Below are 25,717 nucleotides of genomic sequence, written 5' to 3'. Positions count from 1 at the left end.
GGGAGGCCGAGGTGGGTGGATCATTTGAGGTCAGGAGTTTGAGACCAGCCTGGCCAACATGGTGAAATCCCGTCTCTACTAAAAATACAAAAAGTAGCCTGGCATGGTGGCGCACATTTGTAATCCAGCTACTCGGGAGGCTGAGGCACGAGAATTGCTTGAACCTGGGGGTTGGAGGTTGCAGTGACCTGAGATCATGCCACTGTACTCCAGTCTGGGTGACAGAGCAAGATTCTGTCTCTAAAAAAAAAGGAAACAAAAAAATCTGGGACTCGCAGTCAAGAGGTCTGGCTGAGGGATTATGATGAGGACCAGGTGAGGGCAGGGACCCTGTCTGCCTTGTTTGCTGCTTAGCTTGGGGCAAATGCTCAATCCAGTGTGTTGAGAAGTCGTAGGTGGAACACCAGGCTTAGGGTCCCCTCCAAATGCCCCTATGGAGCTCACTACCAGCACAGGCAAACCATCTCCTGGAGGAACAAAGAGAGACGCCAGGTGGGCTTTTAAAATCTCTTTATTTACAGCCCAAGAGCACATGCAATATGATATCATGGGACTACAAGGGTGTGGCACCTCCCCCTCCCCCTGCCGCTTCTGAACTTTAAAGAGGAACTACAGCACCCTAGGAAATTGCCTAAGATTCAGAAAACCCTACACTGAGGGTCCCAGGCCGAGGTGCTCCATTCATTTACCCCAAAAAATAAAGACCAGTTGCAGCCCAGGAGGCTGGGCCTCAGAGCCTGGGAGTTTGCTATTGCTAGTAATTAGCTAGGCAAAACAGGTCTCAGATTTGCCAACTCACACCTGAATACAAATACCCCGAATTATCCGAATGTCCCTGACCACTCCACATTTCTGTTTTCCCTGTCACATCCTAGACTTGTGATTCTCAAACTTGATCATGCCCAAGAATGACCCAGAGAACTTGTGAAAAGCCAAATGGCTGGGCCCCATCCCCAGAGATTCTGGCTCAGTAGGCGTGGGGTGGTGGGGCCCAAGATTCTGCATCTCTTTTTGTTTTTTGTCGTTTTTTGAGACAGGGTCTCGCTCTATTGCCCAAGCTGGAGTGCAGTGGCGTGATCATGGCTCACTGCAGCCTCGACCTCTTGGGCTTAAGCAATCCTCCCACCTCAACCTGGAGAATAGCTGGGACTACAGGTGTGCACCACCGTGCCCGGATAATTTTGTTATTTTTTGCTGAGACGAGGTCTCCCTATGTTGCCCAGGCTAAGATTCTGTATTTCTACCAAGCTCCCAGGTGCTGTTGCCAGCCCGGGACCATCATCTGAGTGTCTAAGGTCTAGAAAGCCTTTTGCACCCAGAAGTGACCCGGCCATGGATCCTGTATCAGACCACTTGTTCTGATTTAGAATTCAGAAAATACACTCCCTGCAATATAAACCCCTGGTTCTTCAAACCGCCCTTCCCAGGAAAGGTGACCTTCCCTGCCAACCTCCTCCCCAGGAAACACACACAGTCACCATTGCCTGTGAAAGTGAAGACTATCGCAGAGGTGACAGGGTTCAGTCCAACCCCAGAAACCCCCAGTGAGGAGCCACAGTGGTTTGCTTCTCTGGCCTCTCCACTGTCTGTCCCAGCACCGTTTTCCTGGCTGTTCTGTTGTTTTATAAACCTTGTCTCTGCAGCTGTGAGTGAACCGCACTGCAGGTGCACCCACCACCTCAATGTTAGGTTTTGTTGGGTGGGTTGAATGTGGCTTAAAATAAGGACCCACCTCCGGCAGCTCAGTGGTAGAAGGGGTTGTGGCTTTAGGATTTACTTTGTGGCTTGGTCACTCCTCAAGGGGCTGTGAAGCTGTCATTTTCCCACAAGCCTTGGCCGTCATGTCATTGCACGCTCAGCCTATTCCCAGCAGGCATGGAAACCACTCTTGGTGTCTCCAGACAAACCATGGGATGGCAGCCCTGTGGGAACAGCAGGTATTCCTGGGATCCGCAGTGAGACTCCAGCAGGAGGAGTGCAGGAGGGCTTAGGCCACAGGCCCAGCAGCTACTGGTTGCCACATGGCCTCCTGCTCAGCTCCCCCAGTCCACCCAGGGTGTCTTTTTAGACTCCTGCACCTATCTTATTGCAAAGTCACTTACTCCTCCAGCCCTGCCTCGGTGCCTGGAATCTGTACATGCTGCCAAGGGCTGAGGCCAGAACAGTTTTCCAAACCTCTTTGACCACGGAAGCCGTACCCTGCCCCTTTCTAATGGAGCATCTCATGGTCCCAGTGTTCTATGGAACACACTTTGGGGAAGGAGCTTGAATAGTGACTTGAATAGAATAGAGCTTGAATAGAAATGATCTCAGAGTATGTGATGGGTCATTGTCAAAGAACCAAACATCTCCTAAAATTCTCCTAGAATAACAAATGTAGCTAACACTGGAGGTTTATTAGGTGGTAGGCACTGTTCTAAACACCTTATAAGAATTCTGCATTCACAGGCCAGGCACACTGGCTCACGCCTAGTAATCCCAGCGCTTTGGGAGGCTGAGACAGGTGGATCACCTGAGGTCAGGAGTTTGAGACCCGCCTGGCCAACATGGTGAAACCCCATCTCTCCTAAAAATACAAAAATTATTTTTAGTATTTAGGCATGGTGGTGCTTGCCTGTAATCCCAGGTACTTGAGAGGTTGAGGCAGGAGAATCACTTGTACCTGGGAGGCAGAGGTCGCAGTGAGCTGAGATTGCGCCACTGCACTCCAGCCTGGGCAACAAGAGTGAAACTCTGTCGCAAAAGAAAAAAAAATCAAAACGAAGTATGCATTCAGTACTCGCAACAACCCTATGAAGGGAGAGTTATCCCCATTTTACAGATGAAAAAATCAAGGCACAGAGACCTTAAGAAACTTTCCTAAGGTTGCCAAGGCGGTGAGAGGTGGAATAGGTGGATTTATCACCAGCTGCACTGCTACAGATGGAAGGGGAGAGCGGAGGCTCTCAGCCCCAGCTGCACGTGGAGTTACCTGGGGAAAAAGCTATGAAGCCCAGACCAAACAAAGCGGAAGCTTTGTGGGTGGGTCCCAGGCCTTTTAATGTTCCCAGATTGTTGCAACGTGCAGCCAAGGTTGAGAGCGAGCAGGCTTGAGCAGGGGTTGGCAAACTGTGGTCCTCAGGCCAAATCTGTCCCACTGCCTGTTTTTGTGTAGTTGGCCTGCTAAGAGCAGTTTTTGCACTTTTAAATGGTTTTAGAAAATTAAACTAATAATATTTTGTGGCCAGGTGTGGTGGCTCACACCTGTAATCCCAGCATTTTGGGAGGCTGAGGCGGGTGGATCACCTGAGGTGGGCGGATCACCTGAGGTCAGGAGTTCGAGACCAGCCTGGCCAATATGGTAAAATCCCATCTCTACTAAAAATACAAAAATTAACCAGGTGTGGTGGCACATGCCTGTAATCACAGCTACTTGGGAGGCTGAGGCAGGCGAATTGTTTGAACCTGGGATGCAGAGGTTGCAGTGAGCTGAGATTAAGCCACTGTATTCTAGCCTGGGCAGCAGAGCAAAACTCCATCTCCAAAAAAAAAAAGAAAGAATAATATTTTGTGACATGTGAAAATTATATGGAATTCACATGTGTGTCCATAAATAGTTTTTCTGGAGCATAGCCATGGATTCATTCACACACTGTCTGTGGCTGCTTCAAGTTATGGCAGAGCTAAGTAGCTGGTGGAGATCGGATGGCTTGCAAAGCCTAAAATATTTATTTGGTCCTTCACAGTAAAAGTTTTCTAAATCCTGGATTAGAGGAAATTGGCTTCTGTATGAGCAAAATAAATGTAAGATAGACCTAAGGAAGAACTTCCTGGCAGAGAGGCTGGTTAGACACTTGACAGGGCTTTGGGATTCCCAGCTCTGGAGTTAAGAGGTTCCATCCACCCATGCCTCTTTGGAAATGTCAAATAGAGATAACTAGGGCAAAGAGATGGGCCTGGAATTTCCAACCATGGAACTGCCCTGGCAACCAGTGACAGTTCTGTGGGCCTTTTAGCTTTGTCCTGACCCTCTGTGTTCTCCATGGCTGATGTCCTAGGACCGTCTAACAGCTGTCCCCTAGCCATAGGAATGCTGGGTTTTCTTCCTGCGGTACTCCTTAGGGTTCTAGCCCCACAGAGCCAGCACAGTCCCGAGTCACCACTTAATGTGAGGCACACACAGCATGTGGGTTGTCTGGTCTCAAGTACGAAGCTGCTGGCAGATCTGTCCTTTTAATTTTTTAAGTGTTTTGTATTTTTGGAGTCTCACTCTGTCGCCCAGACTGGGGTGCAATGGTGTGATCTTGGCTCACCGCAACCTCCACCTCCTGGGTTCAAGTGATTCTCCTGCCTCAGCCTCCTGAGTAGCTGGGATTACAGGCACCTGCCACCATGCCTGGCTAATTTTTGTATTTTTAGTAGAGATGGAGTTTCACCATGTTGGTCAGGCTGGTCTTGAACTCCTGACCTCAAGTGATCTGCCTACCTGGGCCTCCCAGAGTGCTGGGATTTCAGGCATGAGCCCTCGTGCCCGGCCTTAATTTTTGTATTTTTGGTAGAGACAGGGTTTTGCCATGTTGGCCAGGCTGATCTTGAACTCCTGACCTCAACTGGTCCGCCCACCTCGGCCTCCCAAAGTGCTGGGATTACAGGCATGAGCCATTGTGCCCAGCCATATCTGCCTTTCAGCTAGCCTGCTTTGATCTCCCAGTTCCCCTGACCTCTCTGCTCCCTCCCCACAAGGTTTCCATGCCCACCAAACTTGGATAGGGAGAGAACAAGCATATTTAGTTTCTTCTAGATCTGCCTGCTTGCCTTGGTGCCTGACCCCTGACCCCCACTGATTTTCCCAGCGCAGTAAACATCTCTGGCATCTTATGGGCGTGATCCAGGCCAGTGAGGAATTTGGCCAGGAAAGTCTTTTGTCATTTGCAACCTGGTTCGCCCTGGAACAGAGGGTTGGCCAGGAGTGAGATGCCAAGTGGGGGGATTTAAATGGTTTTCCTGAAGTGACCCCTGAAGCCAGATCTACTGGGACAGATGTTCTGGGTGGGCATTGAGAGTCTGGCCTGTTGGGGGCAGTTAGCTTCAGATAGCACCTCAATTTCAGAGGAGCCTCAACTTCCCAGTGGGCTCTGCTGCAAAAATGTGGGGTGGGGTCCAGGGATGGTTTTGTGGTCCTGGAAATCACTAAACAGTATGCAAAGTGGGTAAATGTGGGCAATATGTGTGGGGTTTTTTTTGAGTCCGTGCTCGCATCAGAACCCCTGGGGTGGAAGCTCTCCAGAAAGCTGTAAAGTGCCTAAGGGCCAGGACTGGATGAGCAGGACCATAGGGACATAAAGGCCAACGTGATTCTTTTCCCCAAACACTTCGTATCCCAGGATATCAGCTACCAGACCACAGGGATCAACTTGCCCAACTCATTCCTGCAAGCAAGTATGTGCTTAAGTTGTATTTTGTTTTGTTTTTAAACATGATACAGCTTTCTCCAGGGAAGGCAGAGAACAGTCAAACTATTTCCGCCGCAGAGAAAGGGACTACCAGGGTGTGAACCTCTCTTGCCAAAAGCCTTGGAGTATCTGGAAGAAATTCTTGGTTGTGGGGTCGCAAGAACGTGGGCCTTGGAGCTGGACAGCCTTGGCCCAGGTTCAGGTCCTTGCTCTGCCATGTACTTCCCAGGACCTCTCAGTGGGGTCCCTGGGCCAGCAGCATCGCATTCCGTGGGACCTTGTTAGAGCACAGAGCCCAGTGAGTCGGATGTGCTTTTTTTTTTTTTGAGATGGAGTTTCACTCTTGTTCCCCAGGCTGGAGTGCAGTGGCACGATCTCTGCTCACTGCAACCTCTGCCACTCAAGTTCAAGTGATTCTGGTGCCTCGGCCTCCGAGTAGCTGGGATTATAGGCCTGTGCCACCACGCCTGGCCTAACTTTTGTATTTTTAATAGAGACAGAGTTTCCCCATGTTGGCCTGGCTGGTCTCAAACTCCCGACCTCAGGTGATCCACCTGCCTTGGCCTCCCAAAGTGCTGGGATTACAAGCGTGAGCCGCCGCGCCCAGCCAGATGTACATTTTTAACTGGACCTCCAGGTGACTCTTAGCATGTTCAGGTTTGAGGAGCATTGACCCTGGGCAAGTCAGGTTAAATAACTCCAGCGTGCCTCAGGGTCCTCAACCTGTCGCATGGTGATAATGCCTACTTGAAAAGGTCGTTTTGATAATTCAGTGAGATAATGTATTTCAGCACTTAGCACAGTGCCTGGTATCCATATTCATCTCCTGCCGGTGGACTTTCTTTCGGGAAGTTTAAATTTCTTTTCCACTCTCAAAAACGCCACTTGGTTTTGAACTTGAAGCTGTTGCAGTGCTGGAGTTGAACAGCAGAGGGCACTCTCGGCATTGCCATCGCGGAGAGCAAGACACGCGGGATGGAGGTTGCGTGGGACCGGACTGTGGGTGTGCAGGTGCTGCGGACCGGTTCCTGGGCACCCACCCAGCTCATTCGTCGAGCGGCTCCCCTCCTGGGGTCGAGTGTACTGGGCCTGAGCCTGCAGCCTCAGTCATCTGTTCCCCCACTTGATCTCCCACTGCTAGTTATAAACAAATCGCCCGGCTTGTGCAAACCTCCCGGGCTCAGTCCCCAGTCCCGCGGGGCCGCTAGACGTTGATGAAGGATCCCTGGTCGCCGTTGGCCGTCTCGGGCTCCACGCAGCGCCCTTTCCTCCGTGTAACCCTGCGGTTCCGGTGGAATTTGGCATAGCAGCGCAGCCCTGGGCGAGGGGAGGCAAGGGGGTCAGAGGCGCGAAGGGCCGGTGCCCTCCCCTTCTTTCCCCTGCACGCTCGGGGCCGGCCAGCTCTCTCCCGCCTTCTTTATTCTGCCCCGCAACCCAGCCTCCTCCCGGCAACCCCAGTGAGCTTGAAAGACACGAATCCGGGCCGGGCGCGGTGGCTCATGCCTGTAATCCCAGCACTTTGGAGGCCGAGGCGGGTGGATCACGAGGTCAGGAGACCGAGATCATCCTGGCAAACATGGTGAAACCCCGTCTCTACTAAAAATACAAAAAAATTAGCTGGGCGTGGTGGCGGGCGCCTGTAGTCCCAGCTACTCGGGAGGCTGAGGCAGGAGAATGGTGTGAACCTGGGAGGCGGAGCTTGCAGTGAGCCGAGATTGCGCCACTGCACTCCAGCCTGGGCAACAGAGCAAGACTCCTTCTCAAAAAAAAAAAAAAAAAAAAAAGACACAAATCCAGGGGAGGGGGAGAATGAACATGGAAGGAGCACAGAGAAGATTCAGAGTGGTAAAAATATTCTGGGTAACACGTAATGGTGAGACATGGCATGCATTTGTCCAAACCCATAGAATGAACTGCACAGTGAACTATAACTTACACTATGACTTCAGTTCGTAGTAATAATACATCATTATTAGTTTGTCAAGCAACAAATGTACCATGAGACCCCGGTACCGTGGCTCACGCCTACAATCTCAGCGCTTTGGAAGGCCGAGACAGGCGGATCACTTGAAGTCAGGAGTTTGAGACCAGCCTGGCCAACATGGTGAAACCCTGTTTCTACCAAAAAAAAAAAAAACACAAAAACTACCCGGGCGTGGTGGTGGGTGCCTGTAATCCCAGCTATTTGGGAGGCTGAGGCAGGAGAATCACTTGGACCCGGGAGGCAGAGGTTGCAGTGAGCCAAGATCATGCCACTGCACTCCAGCCAGGGTGACAGAACGAGACTCTATCTCGAAAAACAAACAAACAAACAAATGTACCACATGATTGCAAGATGTTATTAATAAGAGAAACTGCATGCAGGGACAAAGAAGGTATATAAGAACCACATTCTGTGCAATTTTTCTAGAAAACTGCTCTAAAAATAAAGTCCACAGGGTACAGTGGCTCACACCCGTAATCCCAGCACTTTGAGAGGTGAGGTGGGAGGACCGCTTGAGCCCAGTAGTTCCAGACCAGCCTAAGCGACATAGGGAGACCCCATCTCTACAAAAAAATGTAAAAATTAGCCAGGCATTGTGGCATACACCTGTAGTCCCAACTACAGGAGGGGCTAACGTGGGAGGATCCCTTGAGCCCAGGAATTCCAGATTGCAGCGAGCCTTGATTGTGCCACTGTACTTCAGCCTCAGCAACAGAGTGAGACTCTGTCTCAAAAAAAATTTAAAAAATAAAACACACAGATAAATTCAATTAAAAAGTCTATAATCTTGAACATTGAAAAGGAAAAAGTTTGTTAATTTTTTTTAAGTGGCTCAAATTCTGCCCTTCCCTGTAAAACATCCTATGGCTCTCCATTGATTTTTTTTTTTTTTTTTTTTGAGATGAAGTTTTGTTTTTGTCGCCCAGGCTGGAGTGCAGTGGCACCATCTTGGCTCATGCAGCCTCTGCCTCCTGGGTTCAAGTGATTCTCCTGCCTCAGCCTCCTGAGTAGCTGGGATTACAGGCATGCACCACCACATCCTGTTACTTTTGGTATTTTTTTAGTAGAGATGGGGTTTCACCATGTTGGCCAGGCTGGTCTTGAACTCCTGGCCTCAAGTGATCTGCCCGCCTTGGCCTCCCAAAGTGATGGGATTACAGGCATGAGCCACTGTGCCAGGCCTCCATTTCTTTTTTGTTTTTTTCTGTATTTCTTTCTTTTTCTTTTCTTTATTTTTTCTTTTTCTTTTTCTTTTTTTTTTTTTTGAGACGGAATCTCGCTCTGTCGCCCAGGCTGGAGTGCAGTGGCGCTATCTCGGCTCACTGCAAGCTCCGCCTCCCAGGTTTACGCCATTCTCCTGCCTCAGCCTCCCGACTAGCTGGGACTACAGGCGCCCGCCACCTCGCCCCGCTAATTTTTTTGTATTTTTAGTAGAGACGGGGTTTCATTGTGTTAGCCAGGATGGTCTCGATCTCCTGACCTCGTGATCCGCCCGTCTCGGCCTCCCAAAGTGCTGGGATTACAGGCTTGAGCCACCGCGCCCGGCCTTTTTTTTTTTTTTTTGAGACAGGGTCTTGCTCTGTCGCCTGGACTGGAGTGCAGTGGTAAGATTTAGGCTCACTGCAACCTCTGCCTCCTGGGCTCAAGTGATCCTCCCCGCTTCAGCCTCCCAAGAAGCTGGTACTATGGGTGTGTGCCACCACATCCGGCTAATTTTTTCTTTTTTTGTATTTTTGGTAGAGAAAGTGTCTCTCTACCTTGCCAAGGCTGGTCTCCAACTCCTGGGCTCAAGGATCCGCCTGCCTTGACCTCCCAAAATGCTGGGATTACGGGCATGAACCACCCCGCCTGGCCTCCAATGCCCACTTCTGTCTACCCTTTCTAAAACAACTGCAGGACTCTTTATCATATTATTACCTTTATAGCCCTTATTACTTACTTTTTTTTCTTTTTTCTTTTTGAGACAGAGTCTCACTCAGTCACCCAGGCTGGAATGCAATGGCACAATCTCTGCTCACTGCAATCTCCACCTCCTGGGTTCAAGCGATTCTCATGCCTCAGCCTCCTGAGTAGCTGGAATTACAGGCAAGTGCCAGCATGCCTGTCTAATTTTTGTATTTTTAGTAGAGACAGGGTTTCACCATGTTGGCCAGGCTGGTCTTCAACTCTTGACCTCAAGTGATCCTCTTGCCTCGGCCTCCCAAAGTGCTAGGATTACAGGCATGAGCCACCATGCTTGGCCATAGCCCTTACTATTTTCTAAAGACATCCTTTGTGTGTATTTCATTGTTGTCTGCTCATATCACTAGAATGTAATTCACGGGCACAGAACTTGCTGGTTCTTTTCACTACTGAACCCCCCAGTGTCCAGAACAATGTCTGATACACAGTAGGTGCTCCATAAATATTTAACTGATTAGATGAGTGAATAATCAGAACTACATAGCTTTATTGCCGAGGCGGGAGGATCCCTTGAGCTCGGGAGTTAAAGCTACAGTGAGCTGGGATTGCGCCACTGCACTCCAGCCTGGGTGACAGCGAAACCCTGTCTCAAAAAAATAATTAAATTAAATTTAAAAGTCTACAATTTTAAAAATTGGGAAGAAAAAGATTTATTATTATCATTTTTAAGACAGGGTTTTGCTCCGTTATCCAGGCTGGAGTGCAGTGGCATGACCATGGTAGATAATCTCTGAGGCTAATGTGAGCAAAACAGGACACGTATCTCAGGTCTACAGAGGGGCTGGGCCCCAATTTCCCCATCCAGGAGATGTGAATGCTGATTTGATATTGGATGGAACAGATTAATTATCATTCATTTTTGGCATTTTGTTTTTAAAAGAGTACTTGTCTTTCAGAGGTACACACTAAAATATTCACAGATGAAATAACTGTAAGCTCCCAGGAGTTGCTTAGAAATCATGTCGGAATAAGGAAAGTGTGTGAGAAATGACAGACACAGATTGGCCACGAGTTGGTATGTACTGAAGCAGAGTGAAGAGAAATGGGCGTTCATTAGACTATTCTGACTACTTTAGTATATATCTGAAACTTTGCAGAATAAAAAATTGAAACTTGGCCAGGCGCGGTGGCTCAAGCCTGTAATCCCAGCACTTTGGGAGGCCGAGGCGGGCAGATCACGAGGTCAGGAGATCGAGACCATCCTGGCTAACACAGTGAAACTTCATCTCTACTAAAAATACAAAAAAAAAAAAAAATAGCCGGGTGTGGTGGCGGGCGCCTGTAGTCCCAGCTACTCGGGAGGCTGAGGCAGGAGAATGGCCCGTGAACCCAGGAGGTGGAGCTTGCAGTGAGCCGAGATCGCGCCACTGCACTCTAGCCTGGGTGACAGAGCAAGACTCCGTCTAAAAAAAAAAAAAAAAAAAAAAAAAAATTGAAACTGGCTGGGTGTGGTGATTCATGACTGTAATCCCAGAACTTTGGGAGGCCAAGGCAGGTGGATCACTTGAGGTCAGGAGTTTGAGACCAGCCTGGGGAACATGGCGAAACCCAGCCTCTATCAGAAATACAAAAATTATCTGGGCTGGTGGCATGGGCCTGTGGTCAGAGCTACCTGCGGGGCTGAGATGGGAGGATCACCTAAGCCTGGAAGGCAGAGGTTGTAGTGAGCCAAAATTGCACCGCTGTGCTCCAGCCTGGGTGACAGAGTAAAACCCTATCTCAAAAACAAAACAAAACAAAAAAACCCTGAAACTACTTCCCCCACTTTCTTGGCTGTGTAAGTTTGGGCATCATTAAGCTTTCGGTGCCCCAGTTTGCTTATTTGTGTAGTGGGGATCATCATAGCCCCTTTCTATGGGTGGTCATGGGGATTTCAGTAGAAAAGAGCTCAGCACAGAGCCCAGCACACCTAGACGAGATGGGGGCACGGAGGAGTTAAAGAGGCAGCTGGCCAAGTGCATCCTTCCCTGGGACATGCTGGGAAACCCACCCCCATCCCATTATCACACTTCAGTGCCTCCCCTGGGATAGAATTCTGGTGTGAAAGCGGCAGCCTTCTGAGGCTGGATCTAATTTAAAGAGATGTGCTCCTGTCTCCTCCCTTCTCCCTCCCCCAGATAGTGGGAGATTGCGCCAGCTTGTATTTCAAAAGTTGAGAAAAGCAAATCTGAGAAACGATGCCAAGAATCGGGACTAAATGAGTTCACAGATTGGGAAGGCACTGATAAAGCTGTTCTTGCGCACGTCTTCGGCTCCCAAGGGATTCTCCCACCTACTCCCCCGCTGCAGGCCCCTGATCCACCCTCTGCCGGGAAAGCGTGTCCCCCACTCAGTGCAGAACCAGCTTCGAGAAAAGGAGGCTTTGTGGTTCTCAGAGCATGGGAAGCCCCCCGCAAAGGAGTCTGGACCCACCTTCCACACACATGCAGTCATCGAAGCATTTGTTGTTGAGGCCTCGGTTGTGGGGTGTGCAGAGATGCTCCCGCAGGTCACAGCAAGTCCCTGCCAACACAGAGAGCACGTTCAGTCAGCCGCCCCGAGCCGCCCCTCCCCGCAGCCCTGCACTCCGTCCTACTGGACAAGAGATCCATCATCTCTGTGGCAGGCCATGCCCTGGCGGGGTGGGCCATCTGGTGTGCAAGGCTCCTGGGTGGAACTGCAGATGGATGTCATGGCCGAGGCCCCCAAGGGTCGGCGGCAGAGACCCCAGCTGCCTCAGATAGGCAACTGACTGATCATGGAAGTGAAGGTGGTGTGAGGTCTCCTCCCAGAGAGACCAGAACAGCTGGGTGCTGCCAGGTGTAGAGTCAGCTCAGAGCTGGGAGGGACCTCAGGATCCCCAACACCAACGTCCTCTTTTGACAGATGGGGAAACTGAAGCCCTGGGCACCTGCCACGGAGCCAGTTCCCAGAGCGACGGTCCAGTCGGCCCAAACACGGGCCTTTTCTTTGCGCCCAGGGTGAAAACAATGGTTTGGGAATGAAGCAGCCCGTCAGGGAGCTGGTGGTCTGCCTTATACGATGCTAATTGCTGATTTGGTTGCTGTTCTGTGGAATATTCTGGTCATCGATCTAACAATCGTGGTGCCATGGAGGTGTGCCGCTGGGATCTCTCCTGGGGAAAGCACTTGCTGGCGGCCTCCAGCTGGTACAACTTCAGGGCCACCTCCGCCCATGGCAGGCTGTTCCCAGCAGCCCCTGCCAATGACTGGCACAGCGGTTCTGGGGCCCAGCCATTTCTCCTCAGCATGCGCCTTGTTTAACAGGCCACCTCTGCACCGGAACGCCTCCCAAAGTGCTGGGATGACAGCATGATGTCTGAAGCTTCCCCCATCCAATCCAGCTTCCTCCCCCTCTCATCATTCACAAGTGTTTCCCAACCTCAGCCCACCCCCAAAAAAATCTGTTGCACTTTTTGTTTTGTTTTGTTGAGACAGGGTCTTGCTCTGTCACTCAAGCTGGAGTACAGTGGTGCCATCACATCTCACTGCAGTCTTGACCCCCGAGGCTGCCTTAGCCTCCGAATAGCTGGAACCACAGGCGCACACCACCAAGCCTGGTAGGTTAATTTTTTTTTTTTTTTTTTGAGACACAGTCTTACTCTGTCAGAGTGCAGTGGTGCAATCTCAGCTCACTGCAACCTCCGCCTCCCAGGTTCAAGCAATTCTTTGCCTCAGCCTCCCGAGTAGCTGGGGTTACAGGCACCTGCCACCATGCCCGGCTAATTTTTGTATTTGTAGTAGAGACGGGGTTTCACCATCTTGGCCAGGTTGGTCTTGAACTCCTGACCTTGTGATCCACCCGCCTCGGCCTCCCAAAGTGCTGGGATTACAGGCGTGAGCCACTGTGCCCGGCCAAGCCTGATTAATTTTTTAAATTATTATTATTTTTGGAGATGGAGTCTTCCCGTGTTGCCCAGGCTGGTCCTAAACTCCCAGGCTCACACGATCCTCCCGCCTCGGCCTCCCATAGTGCTGGGATTACAGGTGTGAGCCACTGTGCCAGGCCTCACACTTCTAACTTACCTCAGTATCTGCTTCCTGGAGGGCCCGACGGACCCCCAAGGGCCCCCAGTGTTTAGGACATTAGTTACAACGTCCAGCTTCTTGTTTTCAGACTGTCTCCATGGGGACGGGCTGCCAAACAGTGAGGATGTCACCAAAAGCATCTCCAGAATGCCCGGCAGTGTTGTGATGGGACAAGGACAGCATTAAGCCCTGCCTGGCGTCAGGAGGAAGAGGGCAAGACAGGATCACCCCGATTCAAGACACCGTGGGGCTCTGAAGAGGCTTTCCAGCCAGGCTAGGTTGGAGCCACTTCCTAACTGTGTGACCTTGGGCAAGCCAGCCTCTGTGGGGCTCAATCACCTGACTTCAAAACCGGGTTGTTGTGAGTAATGTAATTTTTTTTTTTTTGAGATAGAGTTTCCCTCTCGTCGCCCAGGCTGGAGTGCAGTGGCATGATCCCAGCTCACTGCAACCTCCACCTTCCAGTTTCAAGCGATTGATTCTCCTGCCTCATCCTCCTGAGTAACTGAGATTACAAGCATGTGCCACCATGCCTGGGTAATTTTTGTATTCTTAGTAGAGATGGGGTTTCGCCATGTTGGTCAGGATGGTCTCAAACTCCTGACCTCAGGTGATCCACCCACCTCGGCCTCCCAAAGTGTTGGGATTACAGGCGTGAGCCACCATGCCTGGCCGTGAGTAATGTATTAAATGAATGAATGTCTGACGGCAACTCTCGGGAAAGTGGCAGCTGTTGTTATTATTTATCATCCATGAAGGGTCAAGGATCCTCAGGTCCTGCACACATGGGAACCCCCACTCCCACCCAGGTTTCCTCCCAGCACTCAGCCTGGTGCCTTGAATGTGGGTGCTGGCTGCCGCCCGGAGAAAAAGGACGGGGGCGGAAGAGGAAGGAAGACTGAGCCCGGGAGAGAGAGGGGAGGGGGCAGCGCGTGACTGGGTCATGCAGGCTGGTACCTGGCAGGCAGTCTTGGTGATGGTCGCATGGTTCCCCTTCGACTGGTGATGTTTCGTTACCATCACTGGAGAGTTTACCCCGGTGTTTCTCTGGGGACAAGAAGATCTGTCGTTAGAAGCTGGGGCCCAGCAGGGCAGAGGTTAAGCACAGGGACTCAGGTGTTGGAGTGCCCATACCACCATCCTACAGCGTGGCTTGGACAAGGCACTATACACCTCTCTCTCTCTGCCTCAGTTTTCTCTTCTCTAAAATGGGATCAACAGTACTACAGACCTAACAGGTATTTTCCCCCCGGGTAACATGAGTGGAAACATGGAAGCGTGTGGCACGTGATAAGCATGTGACAGCATTCTCCATTCCAAGAGGCATTTCCAGGTTAGGCTCCATGCTCTCCCCCTCTCCCCACATACCACCTTTGGACATCTGAAGATCAGACAGGGCTCACTGGGGCCCCCACCTCAACAGATGGTGAGGGAGGGCAGGGCGCCCAGGCATGGAAGGTGGTGGGGTAGGTGGGCATACCTTTCTTCTTTGCAGAGGGCCAACCATCAGGTTTTATGTCTTCATAATCGGTCCAGTCGAACAAGGCCATGTCCAGCGTGGGCATCACCTCCCCATCAGGCCTGGGCTGTGCCTGTTGGAGCAGTGAAGAGGGAGGGATGTTGGAACCTTCGAATCCATGGAAGCAGGAGTGTGGAGTCCCAAGACCAGAGGGCAAAAAAGAGGCTTCTCAGAGGCTACCTCATCCTCTGCTGGGCAGCCTGGAGTCTCGGCCTGAGGACATAAAGACGGCTGCTGCGGCCGGGCGCGGTGGCTCAAGCCTGTAATCCCAGCACTTTGGGAGGCCGAGATGCGCGGATCACGAGGTCAGGAGATCGAGACCATCCTGGCTAACACGGTGAAACCCCGTCTCTACTAAAAAATACAAAAAACTAGCCGGGCGACGTGGCGGGCGCCTGTAGTCCCAGCTACTCGGGAGGCTGAGGCAGGAGAATGGCGTAAACCCGGGAGGCGGAGCTTGCAGTGAGCTAAGATCCGGCCACTGCACTCCAGCCTGGGCGACAGAGCCAGACTCCGTCTCAAAAAAAAAAAAAAAAAAAAAAAAAAAAAAAAAAAAAAAAAAAAGATGGTTGCCGCAGGCTCCTGTTCCAGTGTTCACCAGGTTAATTTCCTTTCTTTGCAGCCATTACTCAAGAAGAACCATGCAGACACACATAGGTGAGTTACCCACCAGGCCCTCTGAGGAGGGGCGGAGACCACCCGCAGGCTAGGAAGGCAATCTTGCTTGCCCAGGGTCTTTAAACTCATGAGGAGGGAGTTGGGCTCCCTCTCCCATAAATAAAAGCCAAGCCACTCACTGGACTTTCCCATCCCTTCCTCTCTCAGCAGAGGTTACCAGCTCTCCGCGGCACCACTGAGGCCACAACCAGGGCTCAGTCCCACTCACAGCCCAGGTCAGTGGCCCCAGGAATGCAGAGGGCTAGAGGTCATGGCTGGATCTACACATGGGCCTGTGCGCGCACTAGGACATGGGCAGGAACTGCACCTTCTAGGCTGGGCTGCAGGGGGCCGTGGACGATGACATGGATAACCATGCATTCCTGGGAAACGGTCCGCAGCTTTCATCACAGTCTCAAGGGCGTGCAAGACCCCAAAAAAGGATAAGAAAGATCTGCTGCTAAAAAAGCTTCATTTCTTTTGTATTTTTAGTAGAGATGGGGTTTCACCATGTTGGCCAGGCTGGTCTCGAACTCCTGACCTCAGGTGATCCACCTGCTTCGGTCTCCCCAAGTGCTGGGATTACAGGTGTGAGCCACCCACCGCACGTGGCCTATTTCCTTTTTATGTATTTTTTAATACATATACGTTATTGATCCTTTTAAATAATTTTATTTTGAAAACCTTTCAAAGCCACAGAAGAGGTGCAAGAATGATGCAGTCAGCTCCTATATACCCCTCTTCTAGAATCACCAGTGGGTAGTGTTTTTGTCACATTTGCTTGCTTACTTTCTCTTCACATATATAATTTTTTTCCCTTGAGACAGGCTGTTACTCTGTTGCCCAGACTGGAGTGCAGTGGTGCAATCATAGCTCACTGTAGCCCTGGGTTCAAGCGATCCTCCCACCTCAGCCTCCCAAGTAGCTGGGACCACAGGCACATGCTTTCATGCCTGGCTAACTTTTTTTTTTTTTTTTTTGAGATGGAGTCTCGCTCTGTCGCCCAGGCTGGAGTGCAGTGACCGGATCTCAGCTCACTGCAAGCTCCGCCTCCTGGGTTTACGCCATTCTCCTGCCTCAGCCTCCCGAGTAGCTGGGACTACAGGCGCTCGCCATCTCGCCCGGCTAGTTTTTTTTTGTATTTTTTTTTTTTTTTTTTTGAGACGGAGTCTCGCTCTGTCGCCCAGGCTGGAGTGCAGTGGCCGGATCTCAGCTCACTGCAAGCTCTGCCTCCCGGGTTCACACCATTCTCCTGCCTCAGCCTCCCGAGTAGCTGGGACTACAGGCGCCCGCCACCGCGCCCGGCTAGTTTTTTGTATTTTTTAGTAGAGATGGGGTTTCACCGTGTTAGCCAGGCTGGTCTCAAACTCCTGACCTGGTGATCCGCCCGTCTCGGCCTCCCGAAGTGCTGGGATTACAGGCTTGAGCCACCGCGCCCGGCCTTTTTTGTATTTTTTAGTAGAGACGGGGTTTCACCGTGTTAGCCAGGATGGTCTCGATCTCCTGACTTCGTGATCCGCCCGTCTCGGCCTCCCAAAGTGCTGGGATTACAGGCTTGAGCCACCGCGCCCGGCCACCTGGCTAACTTTTTAAAGAAGTTTTATAGACACAAGGTCTCCCTATATTGCCCAGGATAGTCTCAAACTCCTGAGCTCAAGTGACCCTCCTGCCTTGGCCTTCTAAAGTGTTGGAATTACAGGTGTGAGCCACCGCGCCCGGCCCACATACCTTTTTTAAAGATCTGACGCAGATGGGTTCAAGTGTTAGCTAATGCCTATTAATTCTGGGTCTTGACGACATGGTTTTAAAAATCACCCTTATTATGCTTCATGTTCCTCTGTATGCAGAAAGCTCCTACCCAGGCCTCGCTGCTCTCCATGCAGACACCAGCATGCTGAGCTGCCGCTTGCCTCCTTGGCTGTCCCCAGAGTGGGCCCCTGGGACCACTTTGCCCTGGACAGTGGCAGCCCCTTGTCAGGATGGAACACCCACCAGGGCTGGAGTTAGACTGGATGAGCAGCAGGAGATCTGGTTTCAATCTAAGCTCTGTGGCCTCCTGCCCCCGTGCCTCAGTCTCCCTACATGTACTAACAGGGTTTTCCATGACATGGGCTCAAGGACCCTTCCAGATCCGAGGCTGTTTGGGGACCCCTTACCTGGGGCTGCAGGGAGGTGACAGGCAGGATCAGGGACTCTTCTGTGGCAGGTGCTGCCTCAAAGGTGGTGAGGAAGAACATGGTGGGGGCCAGGCTGGTGGAGGACTCCTCCATGGCTGCGTCCAGCGCCTGGGCTTCGGAGAGCTCCGCCTTCTTCATCAGGGAGCTGGGACCTCGGACCAAGGCTCGGCCTGAGACACAGGGTGAGGAGCACAGGGGCTGTATCTGCTTGCCACCTCGTGGCGGTCTATAGTAGAACCCACATTTTATGCTACAAACTAGGAGGCAGCAGGGACCATGTGACAAGCCCTTGGTTCAGCCCCCATCCCTGCTTCCCACCCTTCTTGGGGGGGAGGGGGAGGGGAACTTGGAGGAAAATGTCTTGGAAGAACTTGCAGTGTCGCTGGGAAGACAGCGCAAGGATTCTCCCTGTAAAGCAACATTCCAGCAAGTGCAAGTCCAGGTTCGCTGGGCACAGCCAGATATGTAAGTGTAACAGGTGGGAACTAGTAGGATTAACCATGGAAGGCTTCCTGGAGGAGGTGAAGTTTGAGTAGGGAGAAATGTCATGAGGCTGAGAATCATTGCAGTGGCCTTTCAGAAAGCTGGGAGGTGGGAATCACTGCTTACCACACACAAGTGAGAGCATCCTGTGTGGTGATAATTAGTCATCACCCCCCTAATGGAGCACCTGCTGTGTGCTGGGTACCAGATGAGCTGCATCATAAGCATTATTTTATCTAACTACTGCAAGAGCTCTGGGAAGTGGGTGCTCCTTCAGTCTTACCTACAGGGAAGGAAACTGAAGCACAGAGAGGTTAGGTGACTTGCCCAAGGATGCACAGCTCATGAGTAGTAGGGCCTGGATTCAATTCCAGCAGGGCTGGAGTGCAGGGTCTCAATCTTGGCTCATTACAACCTCTGCCTCCAGGGTTCAAGTGATTCTCCCACCTCAGCCTCCTGAGTAACTGGGATTACAGACCTGTGCCACCACACCTGGCTTATTTTTGTTTTTTTGGTAGAGATGGGTTTCTCCATGTTTCCCAGGTGGCTCTCGAACTCCTGATCTCAAGTGATCCGCTCGCCTCAGCCTCCCAAAGTGCTGGGATTACAGGTGTGAGCCACCACGCCTGGCCCGGCCTGAGGTTTCACAGCCAGTTGTCAGCAGAACAGGGCCTACCCCACAAACCTTCTCTGTTCCCCGCCTCCTCCTCTCCATGTCAACTCTCTCAGGAGGCCCAGCTGCAGCCCTGGAGCTGGGGGAGCAGGAGCCCAGCAGGACAGGTCCACACCCCACATGTGCCCTCTAGCTGTCCTCAAGGATGCCAGCATCCTCCCCCGAAAGCTGACACAGGTGACCCCAGGAGTGGGAGGCTGAAAGTCAAAGCCAGGGGACCCTGACTGGCCTCTGCCCACTTGGGGGGTTCTCAGGCCTCGCAGGGAAGCCAGCCTCAGCTGTTTGCATAAGAGGCGTTGAGGCTCCGTTGCCTTCCTGCCAAAGAACCCTGCCACCACCACTGCGTTTGTGGCACTCAGCATGCCCCTAGAGGCAGTCTGGTCACACAGAAAGCTTAGAAGCTGAGTTCCCTGGCTTAGGGCCAGGCAAGGCTGGGAGGAGCCACCTGACTGGAGCTGCCAGGATATGTCTGCTCTGAGACTGAATGGGCACCGGGAGGGGGAAGCCCGGGCCAGCAGGGGGCTAGCTAGCTCCCAGGGGATGTGGAGGAAATGTTAAGGAAGGTGGGAAGGGCTAGGGGCGCACCGAGACAAACAGGACAGAGGCAGGAGCAGGAGGCAAGTGATGCCTCTCCTGGAGTCACCTGCATCCAGGTTGGAGGACACTGATTTGGCCTCAGCACGGGGCTGGGATTAACCAGAGCAATGACCGCTCGTGGCCCTGCCAGCTGAGCCCCAAGTGCCCCACTAACCAAGTCTCTGCAACGACACTGAGGGTAGGTGGGATCAGTCTCTTCGATTTACAGAGGGGAAAACCAAGGCATAGAAAGAGAACTTGCCCAGGGCCACACTCGAGTAAGTGGTGGAGGCAGGACCTGATCTCAGGCAGACCTGGCTTCAGAGTCTAGGCTCTTAGCCCCTACCCGATGCTTCAGAGTCGAGTAAGGAATGTGCTTGGAGAGCACTGAGCTGTTGCTCCATCTCTACTCAGAACTTACAGTAGGAGAAATTTAGGTAGAACTTCCTGATTCAGGAGGATGATCTGTTGATAAGACAGATTCTATTGCAATACATCCCTCTCCTCTTCCCATGCCCCAACCCTAGGCCTCTCCCCGCCTCCTCCCCTTACCAGGTCCCTCTGAGACCCCTCCTCTCCTCTGGATATTCTTCCAGGGACCTCACAGCCCTGATCCGTCCCTGCATCCTGTCCTGCTCCCCTCAGTCCATGGCAGGAATTCCCCCATCCCCACCCCTCGCAGCTCTCCAGGTACCTCGGTGCAGCCTCAGCCTGTCCCTGCGTCTCTTGTGCTCCCTGCTGCGTTTCCTGGCCCTCTCCCAACCTGGAGGTCGGTTCTCCTTCTCGGGGTAGGGCACTGCCAACCCCAGGAGCAGGTCCTTGTCCTGCAGCAGGCCTGCAGGACTCTGCTCAGGCAGCGGCCCTTCCGCCTCTGGCAGCCTGGAGGCCTGCCTGGTGGCAGTGACCACAGCCCCATCCTGGGCCTGGCTGGGCAGGCCTGGGCCCCACTCCTTCTTGCCCAGGCCCCGCCGGCGGTGGTGGCTGGCCTGAGGCGTCCACAGCGCTGGGCCTGGGAGGTCGATGTGATTCTCAGGGAGGTTCCGAGCAGGGGTGCCAGGTGCAAGGGCGCCTGCCAGGCTCAGCTCCAAGGGCAGCAGGAGGACGAGGAACAGCATGGGGGCGGTGTGGGTGGCAGGCCCAGCCATTGGCTCCTCCCTGCAAGAAAAGCAACACCATGAATTCGCAGCCCCAGGCCCCTCCTCTGCTGCCCCCCACTCAGATGATTAAAGCCCAGTTTTTCTCAACAGCCACAGAGGGGGATTTAGACCCCACAGACATTTGGCAATGCCTGGAGACATATTTTAGTTGTCAAAACTGGGGAGTGCTACTGGCATGTAGAGGTTGGAGCCCCGGGATGCTGCTAAACGCCTGACAATGCACAGAACGGCGCCCCGAAACCGAGATTCATCCGGCCCAGAAAAACAACAGTGCCGAGGCTGAGAACCCCCGGCTTAAATAATTTCAGCAGCATCCAAGTTCCAGATCAGTCCAGAATTCCTTTCTCTGCACAAACCTCTGCCCCTTACCAAGTCCCCCAGAAGGGAACTGAGTCCCTCAGAGCTCAGAAATGTGCCTCTAGGCCCTGAGACTTGACTCGGAGCCTAATTCCATACAAATGGAATAATAGCGTTTGAGCGCACGCTGTGGGCAGGACCCACGTTAAGAGCTTTGTGTGAATTCATGTCACTTCGCCCTTTCAATAGCTCTCTGAAATGGCTCCTGTTATTTTCCCCATTTTTCTGAAGTGGCAATTAATGCTCAGAGAGGTTAAGTCACAACTGGTAAGTGGCACTATGTCATTTCTATCCCTGAGCCCTGAACCCCGTGTGGCGGTCCCAGGATGGCCCAGCTCTGCCTTTTTCTTCTCCCATGATGAGCTCTGAGGCCCCAGAATGTTCTGACACTGTCCCTTCCCCTGGCGGAGGGGCTTTGGGGACAGCTTTGCAGACTTGGCTCTGACCCCTGCAGGGTAGACTGAGCCAACTGGACCTAGCCTCAGGACAGCCCCCTCAGGGGACCCGGTGCCCTCCCTCCACACTGGAGGGAGAAGCTGCAGCTCAGGGGATGGTGGGGGCGTCTGTCAGACTCTGGAGATCTCCTGCCCCCGTGGGCCACCCGCAGCTGCTCCCCCACGCACCCGCCTCCATTGCACCAGCCTCACTGTATCCTGGAGCTGGGCACCAGGTTAGCCAGGCTAATTGAATTTTTATGGCCTCCCGAGTATTCCACTAGGCTGGCAAGGGTGCTTACGCCACCGTTTCTTTGTGATTTGTGACCATATAATTGCCCAGGGCTGAGGAAAGGTTGGTGGGCCTGTGATGTGTCCCTGCTTCCTGGCGCCTCTCCCTGCAGCCCCCATGCTGGCTGGCCCACCCCAGTGTCACCTTAGCTGACCCCAAGTGAGGGTGGGAGGGGCGGGGAAACTGCTGTGCCTTTGGAGCCCTGACCACCCACTCGGGGAGGGGACAGGGAAAACACCTCCTTCAGCCTCACAGGGTCTGTGGTGGCTTCACCCGGCTCTGCCTCCATCCCAGCCTGGCATGTCCTGGTCTCCTGGGATCCTGGGCCCTGGCCTCCACTGCCCACAGCTCAGCTCTTCCTAGAACCATGAGTGGAGACAAGGAGGTGGCCATCACTTTCCACCTTGTCCCCTATCCCGGGGATCCGGCTGAAGATTCTGAGTGAGCCTTGGTGACGTGCGTGGGACCCTGGGACAGGCTTGTTGTGACAACCTTGTCTCCCATCACACCTGCATCCGTTCCTAAGGCCACAGACCCTGCATCACAGTCCCTGCTACTGTCCTGGTCACCTCACCAGCAACAGAAGGCACTGCCCCACTGGCCTTACTTCCAGCCCTTCCCTAACAAGTGCTCTTGAGGCCAGAGCTCAGCAAGCGGGACCTGTGCCCTAGTTCCTGAAGCAGCCCAGGGGGCGGAGGGGCCCATTTTGAAGGCCTGTCACTCAAGCATTGTTAGGGGCAGAGGGAACCTCAATCCTTCTTCGGGGCCAGTGGATTAGGGCTGCTCTCTGGGCTGGTGTTTAGCCTGACCACTGCCAGACTTCGCCCCCTGCTCTTCCTGTGACTGGAAAGGCAAAGCGCGTATGGGATCCTGTCCATGTCTGAGACCCAGCCCTGCCTTTCTGTCCTGCAGGGACATGACAGCCTGGGAGAAGCCCAAAGAGCATCCCAGGGACAGGGAAACTTCGGGGCGTTGGCCAATGAATGGAATCACTGCCTCCTCCTTGTCCTGGGGGTTGAGGAGAATGAGGTAGAAAAACCCAGACAGCGCGGGCAAGAGAGCAGAGGAGGCTCGGCAGACAGATGGGCAGCTTCTCAGCTAGACTGCTGTCCCCGGGGACACACAAGGCTGTCAGTAAACCTCACAACCAGCGTCTGAGCCTGGTCACCAGCCTAGGTGCTGGTCTTGGAGGACAGTTCCTCCCCTGCAGAGCCAGGAGATGAACCCCCACTCCCACCCGACTCCAACAGCCCCAAGCAGCATGGTCCCACCCGGACTGCCATCTCCCCAAGCTCTGTTGCCAAGACCCTATTTGGCTGTGGGTCTGTTCACTGCGCCCATCCTGCTTCAGGGCCAGTGGAACCCCAGTCTGAGTGACATCTTTGTTCCCTCCCATGCTTCAAGCCCCACATATCACCCACGCGGCCAGCCTGGGACAGAGGAAATGGGATTTCAGTGTGCAGTGCCAGAGCACCCATGGGGGTGCACCCAAGGGGGCTCCATCCTCTTCCCAGACCCAGCACATACTGGTGGTATGGCTACTCGGGTTGTGACCCTTATCTGCTCAAAACTGTCTATGGCTCCCTATTGCCTTCCCACATAACCACAAACTCCTTACTTTGGCACTTAAGACCTCATGTAATATGGCCCCAATCAAGCTTTGCAGCTCCACCTTCTACTTTCTCCCCTTCACAGGCAACAGAGATTGCTCCCTAGGCCCCAAACACACCCCCGCTTTCTGGATCTCCGTTCTCACTTAGGCTGTCCCCTCTGCCTGGAACCTCTCCCCTCCTCCCTCATCTCTCTCCGTCCAAGTCCTGCCCATCCTTTGGGACTCAAGCCAAATGTCCCTTCCTCCAGGAAGCCTCGTTCAGTCCCCTGACTCGAAGTGCTCCCCACCTGCCTTTGTCCTGCTCTTGAAGACCTCGTGTGTCATTTTGTGCTGGGGCTGTCAGGTTTTTTTAAGCCCCTGGCTAGACTGGAAGCTTCTAAAGGACTGCGCTCAGTCTCCCCTCTGCTCTGCGGCATCTCCAGGGCCCTGCACATAATAGGCACCAGTAGCCATGGATCAGAACAGAAGTGGATTGAGCACAATCCAATTTATATATCAGGCCGGGCACAGTGGCTCATGCCTGTAATCCCAGCACTTTGGGAGGCCAAGGCGGGTGGATCACCTGAGGTCAGGAGTTCGAGGCCAGCCTGGCCAACATGGTGAAACTCTGACTCTGCTAAAAATACAAAAATTAGATGGGAATGACGGCATGCACCTGTAATTCCAGCTACTCAGGAGGCTGAGGCAGGAGAATTGCTTGAAACCTGGAGGCGGAAGTTGCAGTGAGCTGAGATTGTGACTCTGCACTCAGGTCTGGGAGACAGAGAGAGACTAAAAAAAAAAGAGAATTTATACCTCAGCAGAAGATCATAAATAAATCCCCAGGATATGTGAGTGTGTGTGTGAGCATCGGGCATGTATGTGTGAGCGTGACGTGTGTGTGAAGCATGTGTGAGCATATGTGTGTGTGTACTGTGATCATGTGTGAGTGTGAATATGTGTGGGGGTGTATGTGTGTTGTGAGTGTGTGGGAGTGTTCACATGTGTGTGTGAACATGTGTGAGTGTGTGTGTGTGTGTGATTATGTGTTAGCGTGAATGTGTGGGTGTGTAGGTGTCTGTGTTGTGAGTGTATGTGTGGGAGTGTTAGCATGTATGTGAGCGTGTGTGTGTGTTGTGACCATGTGAGTGTGAATATGTGTGGGTGTGTATATGCATGTGTGTGAGTGTGTGAGCATGCGTGAGTGTGTGTATGTGTTGTGAGAGTATGTGTGGGTGTGTGTGAGCATTGTGTGTGTGTGAGCATGTGTGTGTTGTGAGCATGTGTGTGTTGTGAGCATGTGTGAGCGTGAATATGTGTGGGCGTGTACGTGTGTGTATGTGAGCATGTGTGTGTGAACTCGTGTGTGTGAGAGCGTGTGTATTGTGAGCATGTGTGAGCGTATGTGTGTGCACAAGCATGTTTGTGAGCATGGGTGTGGAGTGTGTGCAAGAGTGTGTGTCAGCTGGAGGAGAGGCTGGGGGAAGACTGCACAGGCCCCTCTCTCCAGCCCCAGGGATTTGTATCCAGCTCTTGGCACAGCCCAGCAGCTGAGATGCCAGCCTGGCAGGGAGCCCCCGAGGAAACATGGGCTGCTACAGAAGTCGTGCCAAGGATCCACAGCGACCAAGGGCTCCAATCCATTTCTGTCACTCTGGAAGCCAGTTGGAGGCTGTGTCACAAAGCACCAGGCAACCAGGCGGAAGAAGGAGGGAGCCCCCCTCCACCTCCCTGCAGTCCGGGGCAGTTCTGCCCTGGCTGGGTTGCTCACAAAGCCTGCGCTTCTGGTCCTTGGTCTGCTCCTCCCAGTCAGGCACAGTCAGCAGCCCGGAATGACCCTGGACCAGAGTTGCTGAGGGATGGCAGGAACATCCACAACCCAGAGCCGGCCCCTTTCACAACTGAGGGCTGATAGCGAATCATTAAAAACAAAACAAATTAAAACAAAAGCAATCGTAATTGTAGGAGCTGCTGTCCCCGAGCAGCTGTGAATCCCAGGCCTTTCTGCGTTTCTTTCTTTCATCCACATCTCATTTTTCCTCTCGACTGCACTGTACATCAGGGAGACTTTTCCATGGTTTTAAAATAACGAAACTGAGGCTCTGGGGGTGAGGGGGGTGTAAGCCATAAATCCAAGATGGCACAACTGGCAAGTGGCAAAGCCCATCTCAAGCTGGGGTTCTCCTGGCACCCGGCGCACACAGGACATGGTTCTTGTCCCCACTGTCCGTGTGGCCACCTGCCTCCCCCACGCAGCCACTCATCCTCGCGGTAAGAGGCATCTTCGTCCTTGAGTGCGGTCAGGGACCAGGAGCCACCAGCAGCTGGGAAACAGACACTAACCAGGGAGGAGAACGGGCTTATCTCAAGCCACCATCCTGTCCCCCATCCTAGG

The 25,717-nt window shown here is 52.8% G+C and overlaps 4 protein-coding genes across 4 annotated transcripts in view; 2 read left to right on the top strand and 2 right to left on the bottom strand.

Annotated features, from left to right (window-relative positions):
* The window catches only part of FBXO2 (F-box protein 2), a 122,113-nt gene that overhangs the window by 43,046 nt on the left and 53,350 nt on the right, over window positions 1-25,717 (top strand). The window lies entirely within an intron of this gene.
* Window positions 1-25,717, top strand: part of MAD2L2 (mitotic arrest deficient 2 like 2) — a 407,166-nt gene that overhangs the window by 355,493 nt on the left and 25,956 nt on the right. The gene's annotated exons all lie outside the window — the stretch shown is intronic.
* Window positions 1-25,717, bottom strand: part of CLCN6 (chloride voltage-gated channel 6) — a 165,558-nt gene that overhangs the window by 120,247 nt on the left and 19,594 nt on the right. The window lies entirely within an intron of this gene.
* DRAXIN (dorsal inhibitory axon guidance protein) lies at window positions 572-20,636 on the bottom strand. The gene is made up of 7 exons (XM_050788840.1): window positions 20,186-20,636; window positions 17,739-17,929; window positions 16,138-16,140; window positions 14,887-14,998; window positions 14,364-14,453; window positions 11,791-11,880; window positions 572-6,749 (listed from the first exon to the last, which is right to left on the bottom strand). Exons 1-7 carry the CDS (start codon window positions 20,634-20,636, stop codon window positions 6,637-6,639), a joined length of 1,050 nt encoding a protein of 349 aa, XP_050644797.1. The 3' UTR covers window positions 572-6,636.

Source organism: Macaca thibetana, chromosome 1, assembly GCF_024542745.1.
Source record: "Macaca thibetana thibetana isolate TM-01 chromosome 1, ASM2454274v1, whole genome shotgun sequence".
NCBI lineage: Eukaryota > Metazoa > Chordata > Mammalia > Primates > Cercopithecidae > Macaca > Macaca thibetana.
The sequence above is the reverse complement of the archived record's forward strand: the minus strand, read 5'-3'. Positions and strand labels throughout refer to the sequence as shown.